Source organism: Eretmochelys imbricata, chromosome 1 (genome assembly GCF_965152235.1).
Source record: "Eretmochelys imbricata isolate rEreImb1 chromosome 1, rEreImb1.hap1, whole genome shotgun sequence".
Lineage (NCBI taxonomy): Eukaryota > Metazoa > Chordata > Testudines > Cheloniidae > Eretmochelys > Eretmochelys imbricata.
In genome coordinates this window covers 167,508,455-167,529,774 of record NC_135572.1, presented here as the reverse complement: position 1 = coordinate 167,529,774, position 21,320 = coordinate 167,508,455, and the positions used below count along the sequence as shown (strand labels likewise).

The 21,320-nt window shown below is 39.8% G+C and overlaps 1 protein-coding gene across 4 annotated transcripts in view; it reads right to left on the bottom strand.

Annotated features, from left to right (window-relative positions):
* The window catches only part of TIAM1 (TIAM Rac1 associated GEF 1), a 97,295-nt gene extending 87,228 nt beyond the window's left edge, over positions 1–10,067 (bottom strand). For all 4 annotated transcript variants that reach the window (XM_077819403.1, XM_077819395.1, XM_077819413.1 and 1 more), the window contains exon 1: positions 9,099–10,067. In XM_077819403.1, coding sequence (XP_077675529.1) covers positions 9,099–10,067 — 969 coding nt within the window. The remainder of the gene's footprint in view (positions 1–9,098) is intronic.
* Positions 10,068–21,320: the final 11,253 nt, after the last annotated feature.

Below are 21,320 nucleotides of genomic sequence, written 5' to 3'. Positions count from 1 at the left end.
CACAAGCCAATCATTGGTGCTTGGAGGGTTTCATTCTTTGAAGAGGCTTCCACTAGAAGTGTCCACAGTCTCTACCCCTCTTTGTGTTTAGCAATACAACCATTAGCAATTAACTTTCCACAGTACCCTAAAATTGTACATAACTTGTTAGAGGCATTAATTTGGCAAGCACCAGAGAAAGATATTAAAATGGAATGTGTGCACAATGAAACTGAGAGGATGCCCTTATGACTTAATGATGGTCTTCTGTCCAGCGTTAAGGTGTATCATCATATGCCACCCATGTTGCTTTGCTCAAGCCCCATTGTAGCATAATCCTGCCCTCCACATTAATAAAAAATCCATTGTCCAGGAACTTGAGGCAGGCGAGCAATCAACATTTTAGAAGATGTGTTTGCCAGGAAATGACTCAAAACCTTTCAGAAACTGCAGGTAAATTATGGATTTCATCCCTTTCAGACTTGAAAAAAATGTGTTAAAGCAGCAATAGAGAAACTTGAAGGTATCCCTGTGAGTCACCCTCACTGGGAGGAATACAATCTTGAAAGCTAATGGAAAGCAAGCTGCATCAAGCTTATGTCATATAAATTGCTTAAGAGTGAGAGGAACACTGATATTAGTGCAATATGGGATCACAATACTGGATAGACCACCTCAACCAACAATTGGGAGTTGATACTGAAGAATGTTCAGAAGACATATGTAGATCTGTGACATCTACTAGGCTTAAAAGAATTAAATTGGCATCCACAGATCAAACTTGGCAGTGCAAGGCAAAATAAAGGTTTATTTGTATATGTTCTGTGGAAGTGCCCTATGAAGTACTATGGAATGAGGTATAATGACAAGCTAAGTTTGCTTTACACACTGATACAAAATGATTGAGTCTGTTGCCTTTGGAGATTCCAGTAGTTTACATATGCTGATACCTAAGAGAAGCTCCGGTTCTTCATTCTTGTGCATCAAATGCCATGTGCTTGTGCAGTAGTACTTCAGAAATTACAAAATTAGAAATTGCAAAATTGAAAGATGGCATTACAAATCTGATCCTATTGATGCTGTCTGAAATGGTTCAGTAGGATGGCACTTTCTTTCTTTCCTTGAAAGAATCTTTACATAACTAGATATTAGCCTACTCCTCTAGATTCTTTCCATACCAACAAACACCACTTGTATCTTGACAAGGTTGAGTCACAGTCAGGTGGTTTCTGTCCAGTCTCAGTCATAACCTGGCAGAGCAGAAAGACGGTAGGATACGGATTCAGTGTAAAGGTGTGGTAGAGCTCATCATCATTAGATTACGGCCTGACGTTACAGCTATACATGTTCCCCTCTCTCCCAGTTGCCTTGTATCACATTGAATAGAAGGGGTGACAAGATATAATCAAGGCCAAGCCCAAGGACTCGGCTTGTCCTAAATTCTGCAGCAAGCCACCCTGGTTTCTGTTATACGCAGGTGAGGTAAATGAAAATTCTGAGGCCAATTCTGGTGAATTAAAAAATGGAGATTTTTACTGAACTAAATGTGGAAAGTGTAACAGTCAGTACAATATTCCTTGGGATGTTTATTTTTTCAGTCAATTCAATTTATGTTTCACTGCCCCCTGCCCCCATTCTCCACTTTCAGCTTGCTGCAGAATTTTGTACTGACAATGCTTAACAGCAGGGAAAGGCTGTCAGTGGGGAAGCTGGGTGTTTGGACAGCTGGGTAAGAGACAGTGGGGATTTCTGCCCCAGGAAAGCGTAGGAAGTGGTTTGCTGTTTTGTGCACCCACAAAGCAGTTGAGAATGGCAAGCGGATGCATATCCTCTTTCCCGGCTCCCCTTGTGGGATGGATTGGCCTAGTCTATAAATTGTGGGCAGGGGGACTTGAATTCCTTTTCCTTCCTCAGCAAAAATCGTCAGCAACCAGGTGCCTATTGCCGCCACCCAGTGCCTATTGCCGCTACCCATGTTAAATAAGCACACTGGCTGAATATCTCTGGTAAGATGATCAGCAGTGAAGTAGTTAATAATGCTGACATTCAAATTGCTTCCACTCCACTTCAGCACTCAAGCCCCAGTGAGACAGTTGGAGCAGCTCACATTTGCTACACACTATTGTTTGAGGCTGTTTGCAGACTTGGGAGGACACTGCTCCATCAGGTTAGACTCCGGTCATATGCTGAAGTTTTCCTTTGCAGCTATATGGCCTACAATTTTTGTTGTTTAAAAATGAGAACATAGATTCTGGAACACACAATAACAGGACAATAGACCCTTCAATTGCAAACAGTGTGGAGCATTACCGTGGGATCTTATGTACAAGTGGCTTTTTCACGGCTTCAGCACTGATTTCAACAGGACATGAGTAAGGGTGGCAGAATAAGGCTGTAATGCAGCAAAGTCTGATTCTTGCAATGCTCTGTACATAGGACTACATTACAATGTCTTTCTATACCCTCAAAGACTCATACAGACAGTCCCCTCTTTGCTGTCAGTAGCGGCACAGAAAGTTTCCACACCCAGATCTTAAGAGTCTTGAGGGCTGTGGCTCTTAACCCTTTTGCTTGTGGATGACATACTGAACTAGCCCCTCAAAACTCACCTTTCTTACAACACAATGGTCTACCCAGATGAAGAAAATTCTAACTGGGAAATAATGCTAAGCATAAAGCTAAAGGATATTCTGACCACGCTGGAATTAAATAAACAGTGACAAGCTTCATCGAACTCCATGAAGTAAAAAGCAGGGTTAGATTTATTTACTCTAATTAAAAGTCAATTCCTTGAAAATGTCACTGAGGGGGTGGAGGAGAGAAAAAATAAAAGTAAACTAGAAAAACAAAATCAGAATCAAAGCAAGTCATTTGGGAGTTCACCTGAACAATTACATAACTGAACAAGGCAGGAAAATGTCTGCAAAGCTGGATGAAAACTAGGTCATAGGATAATACACTGAAGCATTCTGAAAAGAAAAGTTTCAATGAAGAATCACTCAAGTGGAGAGTCTTACTATTGCAAATTACATCCAGCTAAGTAAGCGCAGTCCCTCAGATGGTCAGCTGTGGCAACTGTCTGTGGTTTTTACATGGGATGCATACAATATAGCCTATAGAGATTACAATTACTGGGATGGCAAAAGTACTTCAAATGTATAAATATGCGCAGTCCTAGTGTTAAAAAAAATGACAATGGAAGTAGATCAGATCGTACGGCTGTTAATTTTCTTTCTACTAACTTTGAACAAAGGGAGAAAAAGAATCCACTAGAATTTTCAAAAGAATATTACAAGGTTTGCCCAAGGATCCAAAAAACTTTCCCCAAGACCCTTCCCCTAGCACACAGGCATATGAGAGTGTGCTGGGAAAGGCCTCTGGCTGTTTGCTTTAAAACATCTAAAATGGTCGTACCCAACATATTATATAGTCCCATCCATTTTGAGAACAGTTAGAGATACATTTGAGACCTTTGTGCAATAGCATTAGGATGAACGAAGAAGCAACTCAGTGCACAATGATAATTAACCACAGAATTTTGCTTAGCCAAATTTGAAATTGCAAGGTGCATATTAGGACAGAGAGATGAGAGAAGGCCACTAACTTATACTTCTCACATACTTCTCCCTTACTGTGTGTCATTAAATTATAACTGTTTTCTGTTCTCTCATTTGACTCCAGCTGGACTAAGAATATGTTTGGAATCTTCTTTCTAGTATTAAACTAGACTATGAAACTAGACTGAAATATACATATCCTTTGTGGAGATGTCTTACACAATTTAATAGAAAATTGTAAGCTTTCTACAGTTTTTCTTTTTAACCATGCTATAGAATGTAATGAAAAATTAGATACCCGGCACAGAATTCTATGGGATGGTACAAAAAGCAAACAAACAAAACTGTAGAACAGATATCATTCTCTAATAAAATGTTTTTATAGTGATTTCTATACAGCCCAATTTAATTCCTATCGAACACGACTGGTTTCATCCCTATTGCATTCTCTATAACTTTTCCACAGGGAAATACTTAGGGTCCATTAGCAGAATCCCTGCAGAGACTTAAAAATGTAAACAAAGGTATTTTCAAATGTAACTAAAAGGTTTTTAATGTGCCAAGACCCAACAAGATTTGGGTTCAGCACTGAAATTTTCAGTGTGCAAAGGATTAAAGAGGGATATTTGTTCACTCTCTTCCTATTTAATTTTATAACAAACAATGCACTGCAGATGTTGAAAGGAGACTTATTATTCCCCAGAGTCAAGGAATAGCTCAATGCCTACGTAAATGGCCCAGCCTGGGCCAGCAGAATGTTTGAAACCAGGACATTCAGTGCTAAAAGCATGAGTCTCTACTGCTTGAGCTTAAGGACTACGCCATGAACTGGAAACAGTAGCAGATATATAAACTTCTTTGTGGAGCAGCCACAAGAGGACAAAGACCCATCCTGCTACTACATGTGGCCAATACCTCTTGGCTTACTGATTAGTTATAATTTTTAAAAATGGAAACAGTCCATACTCCACATACAGTTTTCAGACAAATGGTGATCACTTGCTGGAAAAAAAGACAGCTTAAGTTCTTACTGGGGCTTGACTATCTCTCAGGCTATGTCTACACTGGCAATTGAACAACAAAACTTTTGACTTTCAGAGGTGTTACCCTCCCACCCCGTGAAAGACAAAAGTTTTTGACACGACAAGTGCCAGTGCTCTCCTGCCGACAACACACCACTCGTTGGGGATAGAAGTTTTTTGACAGCAGAAGAGCTGACAAACCGTGGCTATACTGCACGATTGCTACAGCACGGCTGTAGCAACACAGCGATGTCACTAAAAGCTGTGTAGTGTAGACATAGTCTCAGCCTGGAAACAGAGCACCGGGGGTTTCATCTGAAACCAAATACCCAACATCAGTGCAAGAAGCCCCAGGTTTACCAGAGACTTCACTGGTCACTGGCTGTCGACCACCATCCCCCACAAAATTAATATTTTCAATCTAAAGTATCACTACAAATTTTATATGGTGATCAGGTAGAGGGGACACCTTGAGATGGTACAAAAACCATATCTCAAGGTAATTGCTTCCCCTCCCTAATTATACTTCAGGAATATTTATAAGGGCTATCAATAGTGAATGAACTATTGATCACAAGATTAAGATTCTGGCTGAAAATCCACAAAAGGAAGGAGGGAGAGACCATCTGCCTAGAACAGGTCCAAAAAAGAAGTTATAATCTCAGCAGATGTTTAGATACAGGCTGGATACAACATAATTGCTCCATTAAATTTGGATTGCAGTAAACAAATTATCACTTTGGGGGTTCTCAAAAACTTCAGCTGAAACTCGGGGGGGGTGGGGGTGGGAAGGAGGGCAAATGGGATATAAGCTGTGTACAACAGCAATTTGCCTTCCTGTCAACAGAAATGGGTGACAATACCAACCAAGTAAGCTTTTTCCACCTACATCACATCAGTTCCAAAAGCCCAGTAGGATCCCAGCAGAGCTCTGCTGGAAGTCTTGATTTAGCACAACTGAATCTGTAAAGTTAAGGAAAAATAGAACTGCTGTGTGGGTGCCCCAAAGCCACTTTCTGAATATTAATTGCCTGTACGTATTGAAACTAATGGTCTCTCCAGTGCTGAAAGATTCTAGCTCCCAATTAAAGAAAAGTGACTCCCACGTTTCAATTTTAAGGTTTAACCTTTTGTTTCTTTTGCTAGAAACTGAAAACATTTAATTTAATTTGTTTATTTAATTTGATAAAGAGATTCTATTCACATTTCACAAAAACATAACTATTGCCAGGCCTAGCAAAAGAACTTGTGACTTAAATGTTATCCTGAAAAATATATCGCTTTGCTTTTTAAAAAGGGATCTTAGGTGCCTCGGTTGTTTTGAGATGCCTTAAAGCAATATGATTTTCAGACAACGGTGCTCAACACTTTCAGAAAAGCAGGCTTCCTTAAGTTGTCTCAGGATGAACACCCCAAAATAGAGTTTCACAAAAATCACCAGCCACTTTTGAAAACTTGGATCATGTTAAAAATTAAGAGCAAACCTTGCCAATGTACAGTAGGAGATGTGCATGCATAACAATGGCAGAATTCAGCCCTCACATGCTCAGCATCTCCAACTCCTAGTGACCTCTTGCGGAGTTTGGGGTATTCAAGAGCTTCCTGCCAAAGTCTTTCAGGACCTTATGGGTTTGGGCACGGTTATCATAAAGGCAGGTGAGAATGGAAAACCTGCAAGTCTCTGAAAAATGATTCTCTGAAAAATGTGCCAAGATTTATGCAATTATAATGTAAAAAGCCTGACAGAAAGGAGGGTCCAGTGGTTAAGGCACACACTTAGGACTTAGGAAACCTGGGTTCAATTCCCTATTCCTCCACATGTTTCCTGTGTGACTTTGGACAAATCTCTCAGTCTTGCTGGGCTTCAGTTCCCCCACCTGTACGATAGGAATGATAGCACTACCCTACCTCCCAATGGCATTGTGAGGATAAATACATTACAGATTGTGAGGCACTCAGATACAATAGTAATGGGGGCCATAAAAGGTCCCCTGGTTCATCGATTCCTAGTGTTTCCACAATTCTCCTTTCCCTCCATCCCCCAAAAGCTATCTCTTCAGACTCACCAAGGAAGTAGCTCTTTCATTCTATATACCATTACGGTTTCCTTTTTGCCGTATTTTATAAATAAAGCAACATATTAAAACCTTTTTCCGGGTCTCACCAAAGGCAAGACTGGACTAACAAAGATTACTGCTAAAAATAAACCTTAGCTTTACTGCACGCTGTTGGGGTTAGGGTCCTGGAGGGAATATCAACCCTTTCAGATTTTTAATTTTGTTTATTGTAGTTTATTTAATGAAATAATTGTTGCTGAGTCTCTTTCGATCAATAGTCTGAAATTGGAAGAGATCTGTCTAGTGATACAAGCTACTGACGTGATGTCACAGGCTATGTCCGATGAAATGAGACTCAAATTCATTACTTTCATTAAGTGCCTCAAAGGGATATTCTAATGGCATGATGAACGTTGGGGAGAAAAAAATACTTCAGCATTTACCAACTGTGTGGCTTTCCTTTTCAAATACACTCTGAAAAGAACTGTAAGGCAGAAGTTGAACCTAACAATTTTCTTTGGATTAATAGAAAATGCTTTGTTTATTACTCCTAAATGGCAACCTGTTTTCTGTTGTCTGTTGTTGCTTTTTTATCCGTGCTATCTTTAATAGCCTTGTTGAGGATGTGAAGAGTTTCTGTGCTGATACTACAAAAAAAATGCCTCCAAAAATCTAGAGCTTATTTTGAAGTACAAAGCTTCTTCTGTGAGAAGCTGCAGCATCTGTTTTAGAACGTCATTTTTATATTTAGAAGCAGAACATCTTCATGGATCAAGCACAGCCAACTAAACCAACAACCCACCTCCAGTCACCTTCTGCAAGTTAGTGCCAACCAATGCCCTTCCTTCAGTCACTCAGCTGGGTTTCATTTCACGTTCTAGTGTCCCCCTCATTGACCCATCATATTAGCAGATTCCAACACCTACATTGCAGTATACTGCGACCAGCCTCGCTCATGCTGTCAGATCTAATCTCTCTTGAAGGGGTGTGCAGCCAAAAGCTCAGTTCAGCATCAGGATGCAAATCTGTCAGTCTCCCACACCCATTCAAAGTGCTTTTTTCCCCCCTCCGTAGGTCACAAGATGTGATGAGTGCTCCCTGCTACATACGTACTAAAATTAAAACATATAGTCAAATCAGGGTAGTCACCGAAGCATGCCATCTAGTGCAAAGCTTGACCCATTTGGTCAGGCACTTCTTGGACTGTTCTGTTTCTGTCTACTGGCTCTGCTTCCGATCCAACGCCCACAGACAGCAAATAAATAGTGGGGAAGACATTATCGTCAGCCTTCTATTTTGGAGTTGTGCCACCCCTCAAAGAAGGGCCAGCGTGCCAAATGCACTCTGCATTCAAATATATTTCACCTGCAGTGGCTGCAAACGGCACATGCGTGGCATGGATGCTGCATTACTTCTATTTTTGTAAGGGATACTGTGCTATTTACCACACGCAACGTGCTGCTGTATGCAGCCCAGGCCAGTGCAATGTAACCAAGCAGATGTGTCACAGCTAATACAGTGAAACATTCAAAGAGAACAACACAACACACACAATAAAGAGCCAAACCAAAACTCTGATCCACGGGTTAGAGGAATGGGGCATGTGTGTGTGTGTGTAGGGGGGAGGGGGGAGAATGACAGCTCTGTATCCTGTGCTCTCCCTGGCTTGGGGAAGCTGTGCTTCCTCCACTACCCTCTTCCTTGGTTGGTGCAGTGACTATTCCCCCTCCTTTTTCAATCCCTGATAGATGAGTACGAAGCAGACCAAGTGCCTGCAGGACTCCCAATCTCTTCCCATTGAAGAGCACTGTTTTCTGAGTGATGTTTTGCAGGACTTTGCAATTCAGACATTTAGATCAATGGAAGTAGAGAGGGAGCGTCAATCCAAGGGGCAATTTTGATGGATGGGGGTGGGGGAGGGGCAAAGGTGAATTCTCAGTACTTCCCATCGGGTTGGCGAGAGGCTTGGAAGCAGCATTGAAACATGGAAGGGTGGGATGGACCTCAGTATCCTCTTTTGCTCCTGGCCATTATAGCTAAAGTGTGACGTGGGGATGATGCACTTGAGTTCCATGAGAGCAATGGTAAGAGACGAGGCTTTGACCAGATACCCTAAAAGCACTGCCAAATAAATAGAATAATCTTCCTATCTGTCTGCAAACTGCAGATTTATCCTTCCCAGAGAGAAATGACTCGAAGGAGTGGAAAAAAACCCCACTATGATTGAAATGGAGCTAAGAGTTTTGAACAGAGCATTCATGAAAGTACACCCAGTCCTGAAGGCACTTGTTCTACTTCCCCCTTATTTAAAAAGAGGAATATGGAGGGAAACAGAACATACATCAAGCTGCCAGTATACCACAGTCTACTTAAAACATCTGTGATCGTGATCTAAATAAAGAACATTTTTTAAGTACATGAATTTGTTAAACAGAAACAAAGAGTTTCAAAAGTTTAAATGGAATAGAGTAAAACTGCATTACCTGAGCAGTTTTTGCCCTTCGGCCTTGCATGCTGTTGCTGTGGCTGATTTGTAGGTTGGTGGCACCTTCTGAAAGGCAGTGAGATTTCCTACAGGGGAGTGTATTATAATTACTATAGGTAGGAGTATCCTCTGCTGTAGCTGACACCATCTTATGGTTCCCAATATCTGGAATATCGGACACTAAGTTCCGACAGTAAGCCCCAAAGCTGTTTCGTGGGCCTCCGTTTATCATAGCACCTGAGTTTTTTGGTGAATACAAGTCACTCATAGAATTGGCACGTTGGCAGGCAACCAGCTGCTGGGGATTGTTGCTTGCTTCTGTGCCTCGAATCCCCTCACCATCCTTCTCCTCAGCTGAACCTAAGATTTCTTCATTGCTTGTTAAATGTTCTTGGCTGAGGTCAGAGAGTGAAAATTCCAAGCTGTCCTCCCGCCAGATGTCTGCAGATTTTGAACGCTTTTTCTTGAAGCTTGCAGTTTCCATGAAAGTTGTCCCATTTGTTGCATATCGATGCTGTCTGCCATCTTCTTCAGCCAAAAATGTAGTCTCATCCCCGTAAAGTCTGCTTTCTTCCGTGTCTGGCATGCTCTGCACTGAGGCTGCCATGAGAACTGTGCTGCTGTCCACGCTAGGAGTAACAGAAGAATCGGTGTGGTAAGAAACAGGCCTTAATCCCATGTCCACTCTGTCCACCCAAATGGGGCTTCCAAAGTCCTCTAAATTGGCTTCTTGGTTAAAAGGCTCCAGGCCATTTTCTGCCAATGACTGGGGGATGCTAGGAGTACTGCTAGATCGGGTGCTCACTTCTGAGTTCCTATGGATAACTTTCCCTGAAGAAGCATGCCTGGTCCGTCGAGAAGTTTTATTTGAAAGGCGAAGTGAGCGTGATGTGTGCTTCCGTCCCAGGCCGGCGTGCTTGTCTCCATACAATGCGTGCTCTACATTTTGGCTTTCCGCGTTTCCCATGGTTTTAAGGTCTGCAAGATTAAAGAATAGGAAATATTAAACTTTCAACTAATATATATACCAATATATATAATATGGCTGTTAGTAGCTCCCATGGATTGTACAAAGGAAAGAGATTGTTTCTTAAAAGGAATCTAGACCCTCTCATCCAGAAGTAAAAGATATATGTCATCATGCTAAAAGATATATGTCATCATGTATCTATGATCCATGTACATCTGCTGAAACATGTGTTGCAACTAAAAAGAATTATTTTAACAGTGATGAATAATAAAATGTAATCAGTTTGCAACATCACTTGTTAACTCAAATACAATCCAGTGAAGTTTTCCAAGGTATGAACCCAGGGCCTCAGTTACCCTGGTTTAAATCAAGAGTAACTCACTAAATCCAGGGGTTACATCAGTGTATATCAGAGGAGAATCTGGCCCTGAATGTGGCTTTGAGTGTGAGCCAATTTATAATGAAAGTAAATTGGTAATCTCAGTTTTACACACATCAGTTAAATCTATTAAAATCAGTTAATCCTCAATGCAACACTGGCCAATAATGTAAACTGCAAAAATTAAAGTTCCATTTCCATACCAGAATCCCCTCCCACTGAAGCAGGACTCCCTTTCATTTAGCAATATGGAATTGCAGGGTGGTTGCATCCTCCTGATACCTGTTCATGACCCCCTGGGTCAGAACCTATGCTCTACACTAAAAGAACAGAGAATTATGTATATTTAGGTTCCTACCAGAGGATGGTTAAAGGGGAGAGATTCTGTATTTCTACTTTTTGAGCAACATCATACAGTATTGAAAAAAATATCTAATGGAGCCACATTTGTAATTATTAACACCACTACTGGCACCCAAGGCATCAAAATGCAACTCTGCAGAGCAATACATTCTACAAGCACTGTTCTAAGGAGCTCCTCATTGAGGACCATAACTCATTCTAATGCTTTGTACCAATGATTGAAAAAAAATTTAAGCCAATCTTTGCACAGGAAAGAGAAAAATGATCACTAATGTTCCCAGAATCCTGCAAACTGGTGCTTCCAGGCCATCCCCACTCACAGGGGACATGTTCTGGTGTGATGCCAGGGTGTCACACCTGGAAAGGAAGGTCAATTTCTAGGCCTAGCAACCTTGACAAGGTTACTTTATAACAACACTACAGGTGACTTTTCAAAGTCATACATGGAGTTGTAGCTACATGACTCCTGCTGACTAAGGGGAAATTTTGCAGCTAAATACCTGCACAATGCTTTAAAAAACAGGGTTTTTTAATAAAAGCCTAATAAAAGCCTCTGAAAAAGTCAGTCCTAGGTCTGTGCTTCATTACATCTAGGCAAGCTTTAGACCATTATTTTGCTTCTATACATTTTAAAGCCTCAACAATAATTAAATATACCATTGTATTTAGTTTTCTTTGGGTTTTTTTTAGTATGAGAGATACTGTACCACAGTTTTTCAGTCTATGTAGAATAAGAAATAACAACAGTAACTCAGATTCCACTGTGCGGGTTACATGATCACTGTGCCAAAGTATTAAAAAAAAAAGATTTTTTTTTTTAAATCTTCTTTTGATACTGGTAATGAGACTTGTAAAGACATTTGCTGGACATCAAAAACTGAGTTAGGAGTTGCATCCACTCAGCGTCCTCTCCAAAAGTGCTAAAAACTATTTTACCTGGGTTGGAACCAGGCTCCTTGAGACCCATGAGGACAGAACAGATGCATCTTGTATGAGGTTCTACCAATGCCTTTGTGCAAGGGCTTTTGCAAACATAATGGCTAAATTCATTCTTGGTGTACTTCAGCTGATAAGTCCAAGGAAGAATTTGCCCCACACAGCCGGATTCATTTCTCCTGTAGGCTGGTGTAACTCAGTGAAGTCAATGAAGTTATACTAGCATTACACTGACATAAGTGATACCAGACTCAAGACCAGGAAGGAACAATTATAGTGTTATTGTAACTGGATAATAGCATTATTTACAGCATAGATACAAAATTATAAAATAAATAATCTCTGTTTTAAATTAAAAAAGAAAAGTAGTTGCTTTGGCCAGGAGCAAAGTTACGTATGTATTAAAATACAAAATCATACAAAATTTAATATGAAAATAAAAACAAATGCAAAGAAAATGGTGCGCAACTATTTACATATAGACAAAAAACAATTCTTTAAGAGGGATCACAGGACAAAGACTTTCTGGTTTTGAGGCAGCTATATTAGACTTGAGAAAAACAGTAAATGGTGTCTAGAAAGCAGGATAATAGCGGGAGGGTTATTGCTAAGAGCAGTGGGTTTCTCCATTACAATCATGTGCCATACTTTATTGAATCAGATGCTCATAGAATGAATATCATTGTGTATATGCATTAACCAGCTGAATACACAATATCAGCTACTGCACAGAACCTATTTAACCTCACATCGATTACACAGAAAGGACTGAATCAATTCTGATAAATGTTCACACTGCAATTCTGCTCCAGGTACTATCAAACACTTGTGGTGGGGGTGTATTTTTTTTGCAAATACTTTGGAAAATGGTCAGAATAGGAGCTAGTATGCTTTTGAGTTTCCCTATACAACTAACTAGCTCCAGTTAGGTCACTTTTTAGTTATGACTTGCTAAAAATCTGTGTGGTAGAAAGGGGTATGGGCACTACCTAAAACATTCTGACATCTCTGTATCGAAATAAATTGACCAAGTGAATTAAAACCACACAGAGTGAGATCCCAGACTCACTTAAGTAAATGGCAAAGCTCCCATTGACCTCAATGCAGCCCGAGCTCTGGGACTGCCCCACCTCACGGGGTCCTAGAGCCCAGGCTCCAACCCGAGCGTCTACACCACAATTAACCAGCCCCTTAGCCTGAGCCAGCTAGCACAGGCCAGTTGCAGGTTATTAATTGTGGTATAGATAGACCCTATGAGGCTGGAGATTTACCCATGGTTTAGAAAAACAAATGCATTCAGCAAATTTTAGCCCAATATATGTTAAAATGATAGAGTTCTCAACCGCTGAAGAACAGGGTTTATTATTTAAATTGAGTCATGAGAGTAAGTGTTATTCTAGATTGTTCTAGTCAGGACAGAACATGAATGTTAGTTACATTATCTTTTGTTTCCAAAACCTTTAAATGTGACTCAGGTAGCACAAAGGTGCCCTTTGTTTTTGCAGGTTGGGTCTAAAACAGATCTCACTTCTATGCCTTGTAGAAGGAAATCTCTAGGGGAAAGGTTTTTGCTGCACTGACTTTAAAACGCTTGCTAACAACAATTTCATTTAAAAGGATTTTCACTGGCTGCGGAAACAGATCTTTACATTGTCATCTTCCCCATTATCAAAAAAGATAACCACCATTTTGGTGTCATTTTGAGAAGAATTAAGGATTTTTACGTTTAAAACATGATTGAAAAAAGAGGCGCTCTCTCACTGAAGACACAAATCTGCAGAAAGGCAAGGAAGTTCTTAACAGCACTCAATGTATGGAGACTCAGGCCCTCAGAGACCAGCAAACGCATCACTTACTCAATGAACAGAGCAACCTGATGCACAGCACTCTGTCAGTTCAGCAAACGATCATTATGTGCCACAGTCCCAATGTAACATTAATGGACACAATCATGCAAAATTTAAAACAAACAATTTTTGCCAAGAAAAGAAACCGAGGATAAGCCTATATTCTGTGAGCAAAACAGATGCCTAGAAAATTCTTTCATGCAAAGAGTAATGCATTTTCTACACAGATAAAAGCTAAGCACCTGCAATAATGGTTTTCTTAGCACTAACATCCTTGGGAATATGAACATAGACATTCACAGGAATGTTTTCCAACCTGTTTCACATGATGAAAAAATTATGTGCTAGATACTGACAAGAAACATCATGCTCCCAAGTAAGGAGTTGACCATTGTCTGCTTAGCTGATGTACACTTGGGTTTTACTTAACAATTAGAGTCTCCAAATCCTGTAAACCACTGCTTGTGCGATTAGCCCTGAGTCACTGCTCAAGTGAGTAACAATGATTTAAATAGGCCTGTTCCTAATCCCATTGAATTCAATCAGAGCAGGGGCTGATCTTAAGTAAGAGTATGCAGGACTGAGCCAAGTCAGAATAAACCGTGTTTGAAGTAGTCATAAAATAACCTGTCTCAAAATTAGAACATGAGTAATATTAATGGGAGTTATACACACACATTGAGAAGACAAGAGTTGCGATTTTTAGCTTATTAACTGAATCAAAAGGTGCCTATTTGAGTACTGTATAAGGTAGCAACAGGATGCCACATAAATCAGTGGTGACTTGTCTCAATGTTTAAAAACAGCTGTAAAGCAGAGAGTCAGGGGATGCAACATGTCAAAAATCTGTTCTGAATTTATTTTCCAAAGCTAACAAAAGATTGAGGCATACAGAATATGTCACAATAATTTTTTAAAAATATTATTATTATTTTGGAAAAATAAAACTTAAGACTGATGGCACAAACAGAATATCAGTAAGGAAAAAGCATACATTCTACAATAAGCTTCTGGGAGAACAACGCTCCCTGTAAACTAACTGAATTAGATGGAGAAATAAAACTGTAATAGAATTGTTGAATTCTCCTTGAATTAGTTTAAAATAAAATATTGCTATGTAGAAAGAGGATTTTCTAGATGTACTGGCTGAAGTCCCATTTCAAATTTCAATTTTTTCTCAATACACTAATTTTCCTTTCTCTCCTCTTCTTCCTTTTCTTCAATAAAATATTCATGACAGTAATTACAGAAAATAAAGATAAACTTAATAGCTCGCAAGTTTTTGACAAACTGAACTTTTAGATTGCAGAGGAAAGGATGAAATTTATTAACTTCCAAGTTAAATTTGAAGCACCTCACAAGACAACAGATTGCAAATTTAAAATTAGATTCTGGTGGGAGGTCTTGGTAACAAATCTCTATTTTTCTCCTAGAGTTTGAGTTTGGAGGCTGTGAGGACCAGAACAATGATAAAATCAACAGCAAGAACTAATTCTACAGAAATGAACTTTTAATAAATTCTGCAAACCAACAAAAAAGATTTTTACTCAAGTCACAAAAACCACATAGAATGAGAACAATTTACAATAGTAACTAAAAAGGGATACACACATTTTTCGGCAATTAAAAGATTTTTTTTTTCCAAAAGAGATTAAAGTTCCAGAGTAATCTTATACCTTTGAGTTTCTCAGAAACTGCAATGGAATATTTCATTGTTTTGAATTAAGAGCTTTTTAGCCAGACATTTCTTTTTATAATCTACTTTAAATATGTTAAAGCATGGGATGTACTCCAAAAAGGCCCTGCAGGCAACCCAAAAGCAGCGGGAGGAAACGGGAGGTGAGGAGGGAGAGGGAGGAAAGGAGCTGCTTGATAGAAATTCTAATGCTCTTGTATTGCTAAATGGGGGTAACCATAAACCACATGCAGTTTCTCCAAATTTCCCCCTCCCACAAACCATACATAACATAGCAAACTCCTAAAGAAAATACATAGACACACACATACCTTACAAGGCAGTACAGGTAGCCAATGCAACTTTCCCCAAGAGAACTGTGGCATTTAGATGTATAGAATTGCAAATGATATCAAAATGAACAGTTACTGGAACCACAGAATCTGTCAGCACCTGCCACTCAGCGCCTCCATTATTGTCTCATCAGAGTCTATGAATATATGCCAAAAACCTGGTGAGGGGGGAAGGAGGAGAGAGAAATAGGCAAAGGATTAGCAAAAATGGTTAAAAAGGAGGACATTTTCTGCCAAGTCCTATTTTCATCACTTACCTAAGAAACATTATATAATACAGTGCCTAAATTCTCTATTTAAATTTATATATATATATATATATATATATATATATATATATATATATATATAAAATCTGACAATAGCAGAATCACTGAAAACCTCATTCTAATACTTTATGAAGCCAAACCGACAGTATGCACTCCATTCATTTTCTTACCACTTTAAGAATCTTATAGAAATTGACAAGCGACTGCTGAGGGCAAACAGAATGATACAGAACTGGAGGGTCTCAGTGACAGGTCAGAAAAATTACATTTGTATTGGGTTTTCTGGTTTTGGTTGGTTGGTTTTTGAGGGACTGGGAGAGAGAAAAGCAATTAAACAGGGTCCCACATAAAAGATACTCAACACTCCCCTCAGAATTCTGTGCATGGCTATTTTGTATTTCTTTCTGCTTGAAGATGGCTCACAATTCGGTTAAGGAAGAGGTCCTGCCTTCTTCTTCTTTTTTAAACACAAACAATAGTTCAATCTGTACAATTTACTAAAATGGACAGCAATGTAAACACTGGTATAATGAACATTTTAGAAAGGAGTCAGAGATTACAGAAAATGTACACATACAGAGTATACTGTGAGGTAAACTATGCACACTAAAGGAACAGACTAGGAGATGATTCTGCACTCACTTACACACGTGAATAATCCTAAAGTTACTTTGTGTGTGTGCGCGCATGCACAAACGCACGCAGGATCAAACTCCTAGACTGTGCCTTGGCCTGATGCCATTTAAAAGTTTATTACCAAGTGTTTCTTAGACACTAGCATAGGTCTACACTGCAGCTGGGAGTAGGCCTCCCCGGTTAGGTAGACAGACTCACGCTAGCAGGGTTAGAGCTAGCATGCTAAAAATAGCAGTATGGACATTGCAGCTCCAGTGGAGACTCAGGCTAGATACCCAAGGTCAGAACCAGGGGGTTGGGTGAGTCTTGAGAGCCGGAGTTGTCGCTCGAGCCATAACGTCCATACTGCTCTTTTTAGCGCACTAGCTCGAGCCCTGCTACCACGAGTCCATCTACCCACATTGGAAGGCTCATTCCCAGCTGCAGTAGATATATGGTCCTTCTGGTCCAATCCTGTGAGATGCTGAGAACGGTAAATTCCGTGGGAGTTTTGGGTACTCAGTGCTTTGCAGGATCAAGCTCTGAAGTCATTACATTTCCCTTTATGCAGCCAAGTTGCAAGGCGAAGACGCAAATGAAAGAAGTGGATCGTCAAGAAGCATTGCAAACAGAATTATTACATGGGTTTTACATATTTTCAAAAGACTACAAGAACGATGAATTCAGAATAGATCAGTGATGCCCCTCATGTTGTTAGAGCTACTTGGTAGTAAATTTTTATCCTCGCTTGGCTGGATTCTCAAAAGGAAGTGATGAGAGTTACCAACTCCTTTTTTAAATTAAAAAAATTCTAATTTTCTTCCTTCCCCTTTATGTCTCCCTCATACTCCCCACTCCCCCAAGCTGCTGGTTGTGATCTGAAAAGAAGTTCATGTATTGCTCAGGAACTGGCAGAAATTAATAAAATGAAGCTCATTTATATTGAAATGGACTCATTATCATGCCAGCTGACAATTTACAAGGCTGGAATCTTGATGGAAAACAAGGTCCTACAGGCAAGTGTCCTTCCACCTGAGTCTCATGTGTAGGAAATAATTATATATTTAACATGCTTTATTTAAGAAAAAAAGTTTTACCTTCTGGTTTTTTTCCCTCTGCTGTATCTATATTTGCCACAGATAAGTTATTTTCAAAGAAAACTAAACTGTAGTGCAGAATTATCAGCTTTTACATTCTAAAGTTGGTTTTTTTGAAGAGTTTGTTATTCATCTGAAATAATCTGCTCCAATCTAAAATTTGGCAAAAAAAGGTCAGAACCCTGGTCACTTTTCTGAGAATTAAAATAATCGTAATAATAATGTCGACTGTTTCATATGAAGCTTTTGCTCCTAACCAAATAATTCTCTTAGTATTTCAGTACTAGAACACTTAAAGGAAAAAAGTTGTTTTTTCAAAGGGGAAAAAATTCAAGTGGGTGTTTCCACTTAGGGAATTCGATTACCCTCACTTTCTCTCTCTAGATCTATCCACATCTATATCAATATGTGTGTGAATGTGCACATATGCTTCCTTGAGGATGTATCATTATCTCGTGACTCTTTTCCAATAGAGTCAGCTCCTATTAGTTATTATTACTAATTCAAAGGAACTCTGCCAAATGCAAAAATCTTTTTTTTTTTTTTTCAAAAATCAGTTTAATACTTAACTTTGTCTCTAGTACACCTTAGAAAACACCCCAACTACCAGTTTATTGTTTCATCTCACCCTTTGGTTTTCTGCAAGAGCAGAAGTTCTTCAACATTCCCAAGTCAGGTGCAGATTTTGACTTCTGGCAGAAAGGTCTTCATGGGAATAATGGGGTCTGCTCCTTCCCCAGGAGGAGTGGCACAGAAGGGACATGCCTTCCCACAGGCGAAGGAGATGGGACACACACACCCATGAGAGGGAACAGCTGGGTTCTGAACAGAGACTCGGGGCTTGTCTACACTACAAGTTATGTCGTTATAACTTGTGTTGCTCAGGGGTGTGAATAAGCCACCTCCCTAAGCAATATAACTTATAGCGACTGAAGTGCCAGTGTGGGCAGCGCTCTCCTGCCAACACAGCTTACCACCTCTTGTGGAGCTGGCTTTAGCACGCCAACGTGAGAGCTCTCTCCATCAGACGCGCTACAGCAGCGCAGCTGCATTGCTGAAGTGCTTCTAGTGTGGACTAGCCCTCAGTACCGGTCACTTCATTCCCTCTGTAGGGCACTGTCTCCCGTGTACAGCACATTTGCTCAGTGCTCTGCTGGACGCTACAGAGTTAGTGGAGTGTAGAACCAAGCAGGGTGTTGACGGCCTATTCATGGACATGACATAACAGAGTGATGCGCATGGTATGGACTTGCTCTTACTGACCCAAAAGTACACACTTGTCAGTGACCATGTTCAATCTTTATGTCTTGGTTGTAAACAACTACAGGAAAAGTTAAAACTTAAAAAAACCCACCAAATCTGAAATGTAGTTTTTCAAACTACTGGTTTAAAAAATACCCTAAATTTGCAGTCTCAGACCTGGTTCCTGGAAACAGGAATACATGTACTTAACTTTTACTCACGTGTGTAGCCCCCCTTAAATCAATGTTCTTTGCGATATTCGGGCCAAATTAACTTTTTGTGAGTATTCATTTAATGACTATGAAAAAGTATCCTGAAAAATCAGGCCACGTGATTTCTAAGAGGATGAGCACCCAAAATTCCCACTTAAGTTGTGTGCACTAAAAATCAGGCCACTGACATTGCAACCATCAACCCAGTGTGTTTGGATGTAAGGTCCCTAAAAATGAGGTTATAGTCAGAAAGGTGACAATATAAAAATGAGGTTATAGTCAGAAAGGTGACAATATAAAAATAGCAGCAATTTAAATTCATCACATTTGCTACCTACATGTACCCAGGGTTATATCTATTGACTTACTGACAAAAATACCATTACTTCCTGTTGGTACCGAAGAACCAATACAGATACAGGAGAATGAAACAGCTCATGAACTGTCAACAGAAATGCAGAACTTTGGAATATGGGATTACATAGTAATAAATAAAATAATAAAATATAAATATTATGTGCATCACAGAAAGCCCTGTTGGGGATGGTCTAAAGCTTCCAACGATGGGGACTCCACCACCTCCCCTGGAAGCCTATTCCAGTGCTTAACTATCCTTATACTATCCTATCCCTTTTCCTAATATTCAACCTAAATCTCTCTTGCTGCAGAATTACGCCCATTACTTCTCTAATAAACATTCAAATAGGACTATGAGAATTATAAGCTTTTTTCAATTATATTTTCACTTCCTTATTTTATAATACAAAGACAATTTTAGAAAAGTAGTAACATTTCAAAAGTACATCTACAGATGTGAGACAAACTAATAATTAGCCCAACCCATCACCCCACTCTATGAAGCCCACAGGAATTCTATTATAAACTTCCACAGTTTATATAGACCGATGGAGGACACCACATAGCCATTTCAAATAGAAAATATTAAATATCAATAAGTAACTTTGGGCTGCATTCTCAATACCACCATGCCCGTTTTATGCCAGTGTAATACTTGTACAAAGCCAGTGTAATGATTTAGACCCTTTAATTGTAACTATAGGCCATGTCCCTTCACTAACATGAGCGGTGACTTTAAGTCCTTGAGACTATGCACAGCACTGAGGCTCCAAGCTTGGCAGTAAGGCACTGCATGATCTAGAGGATTTTTAAATAAGTTCAGTTTGGTGTGTTTATGCCCTGTCTGTGTTTTCTTTTGGTAAATATTCCAGCAAACCAGCCTGCTGGTTGTGGAAACAGTGAATTTTAAACCAATATTGGCAAATATTCATTGAAAGTGATGTTTTAACTTTTATCCAATTAGCACCTGACCTGAAGGAATATGCTCCTCCGGCCAGAGAAGAGAAGTGAGATAGACATCTAAGCAAAACTGACCAACAGAGCTGGAATTTCAAACATTTGCAACAAACTGCTCACTATCTAGCCATAAGACTCAATGTTTTCCATGGGAGCTATTTGGAAAATAAATGTTGAATAATGACTCCATTTGAAGAAAATCACGGTCCATTCATGAAGAATTCACTAACAGAAAATGAAGCTAAACTAGTCAAATAAATTATTCCTCCAGCTCGAACAACACTCCTACACAAATCTATAAATAGAAACAAAAATGGGCCCTCTCAGGAGACCTGCAATCTCAATAACAACTGACAGTTAACATCCTTGAATCACAGTTAAAGTCAACAAAACCAGAAAAATGGTGTTAACAAGGGTCCATGGGGGCATGGTGGTGAATCTGTGGAGGAGGAGAACAAGTAGCCAGTGAAGGGAAAAGCTACCTTTTCAGTGCTCTGTTATTTTTGTACTGTGGTATCTGAGTAACTCCCAGGATTTTTTTAAATTGTTTTCAGGGGTATCTTTATGTATTTTCAGTTTCCCTCCCTTCTTCCTTCTCCTCCTCCCATTATTAATGGTGGGAAAATCCCCCTCTCTCCCAGAGGGTAAATCAGCAAGGACTTATGCATTAGAAGAGAAGCAGGGCAACATAAGAAAAGGATTCTAATTTCAAATTGTAAACTATAAGTAAAACATGGGAAACTGAGTGGAATTCCCTGGAGCCGTACTACAGGTTAAAAGGCACTTGTGTGCCCCTTCCCGGGAAGTGGGGGCTTTCATAATCTGCCCTTGGAAGCAGAGACCAATGTTAAGCCACAGGAGGAGCTGCAGGAAATGAGAAAGATTGGCAGGACCTGTTCTGCCTTCTCTGGTGTGGTTAGGGTAGCTATTGGCCCATCTACATGTTTA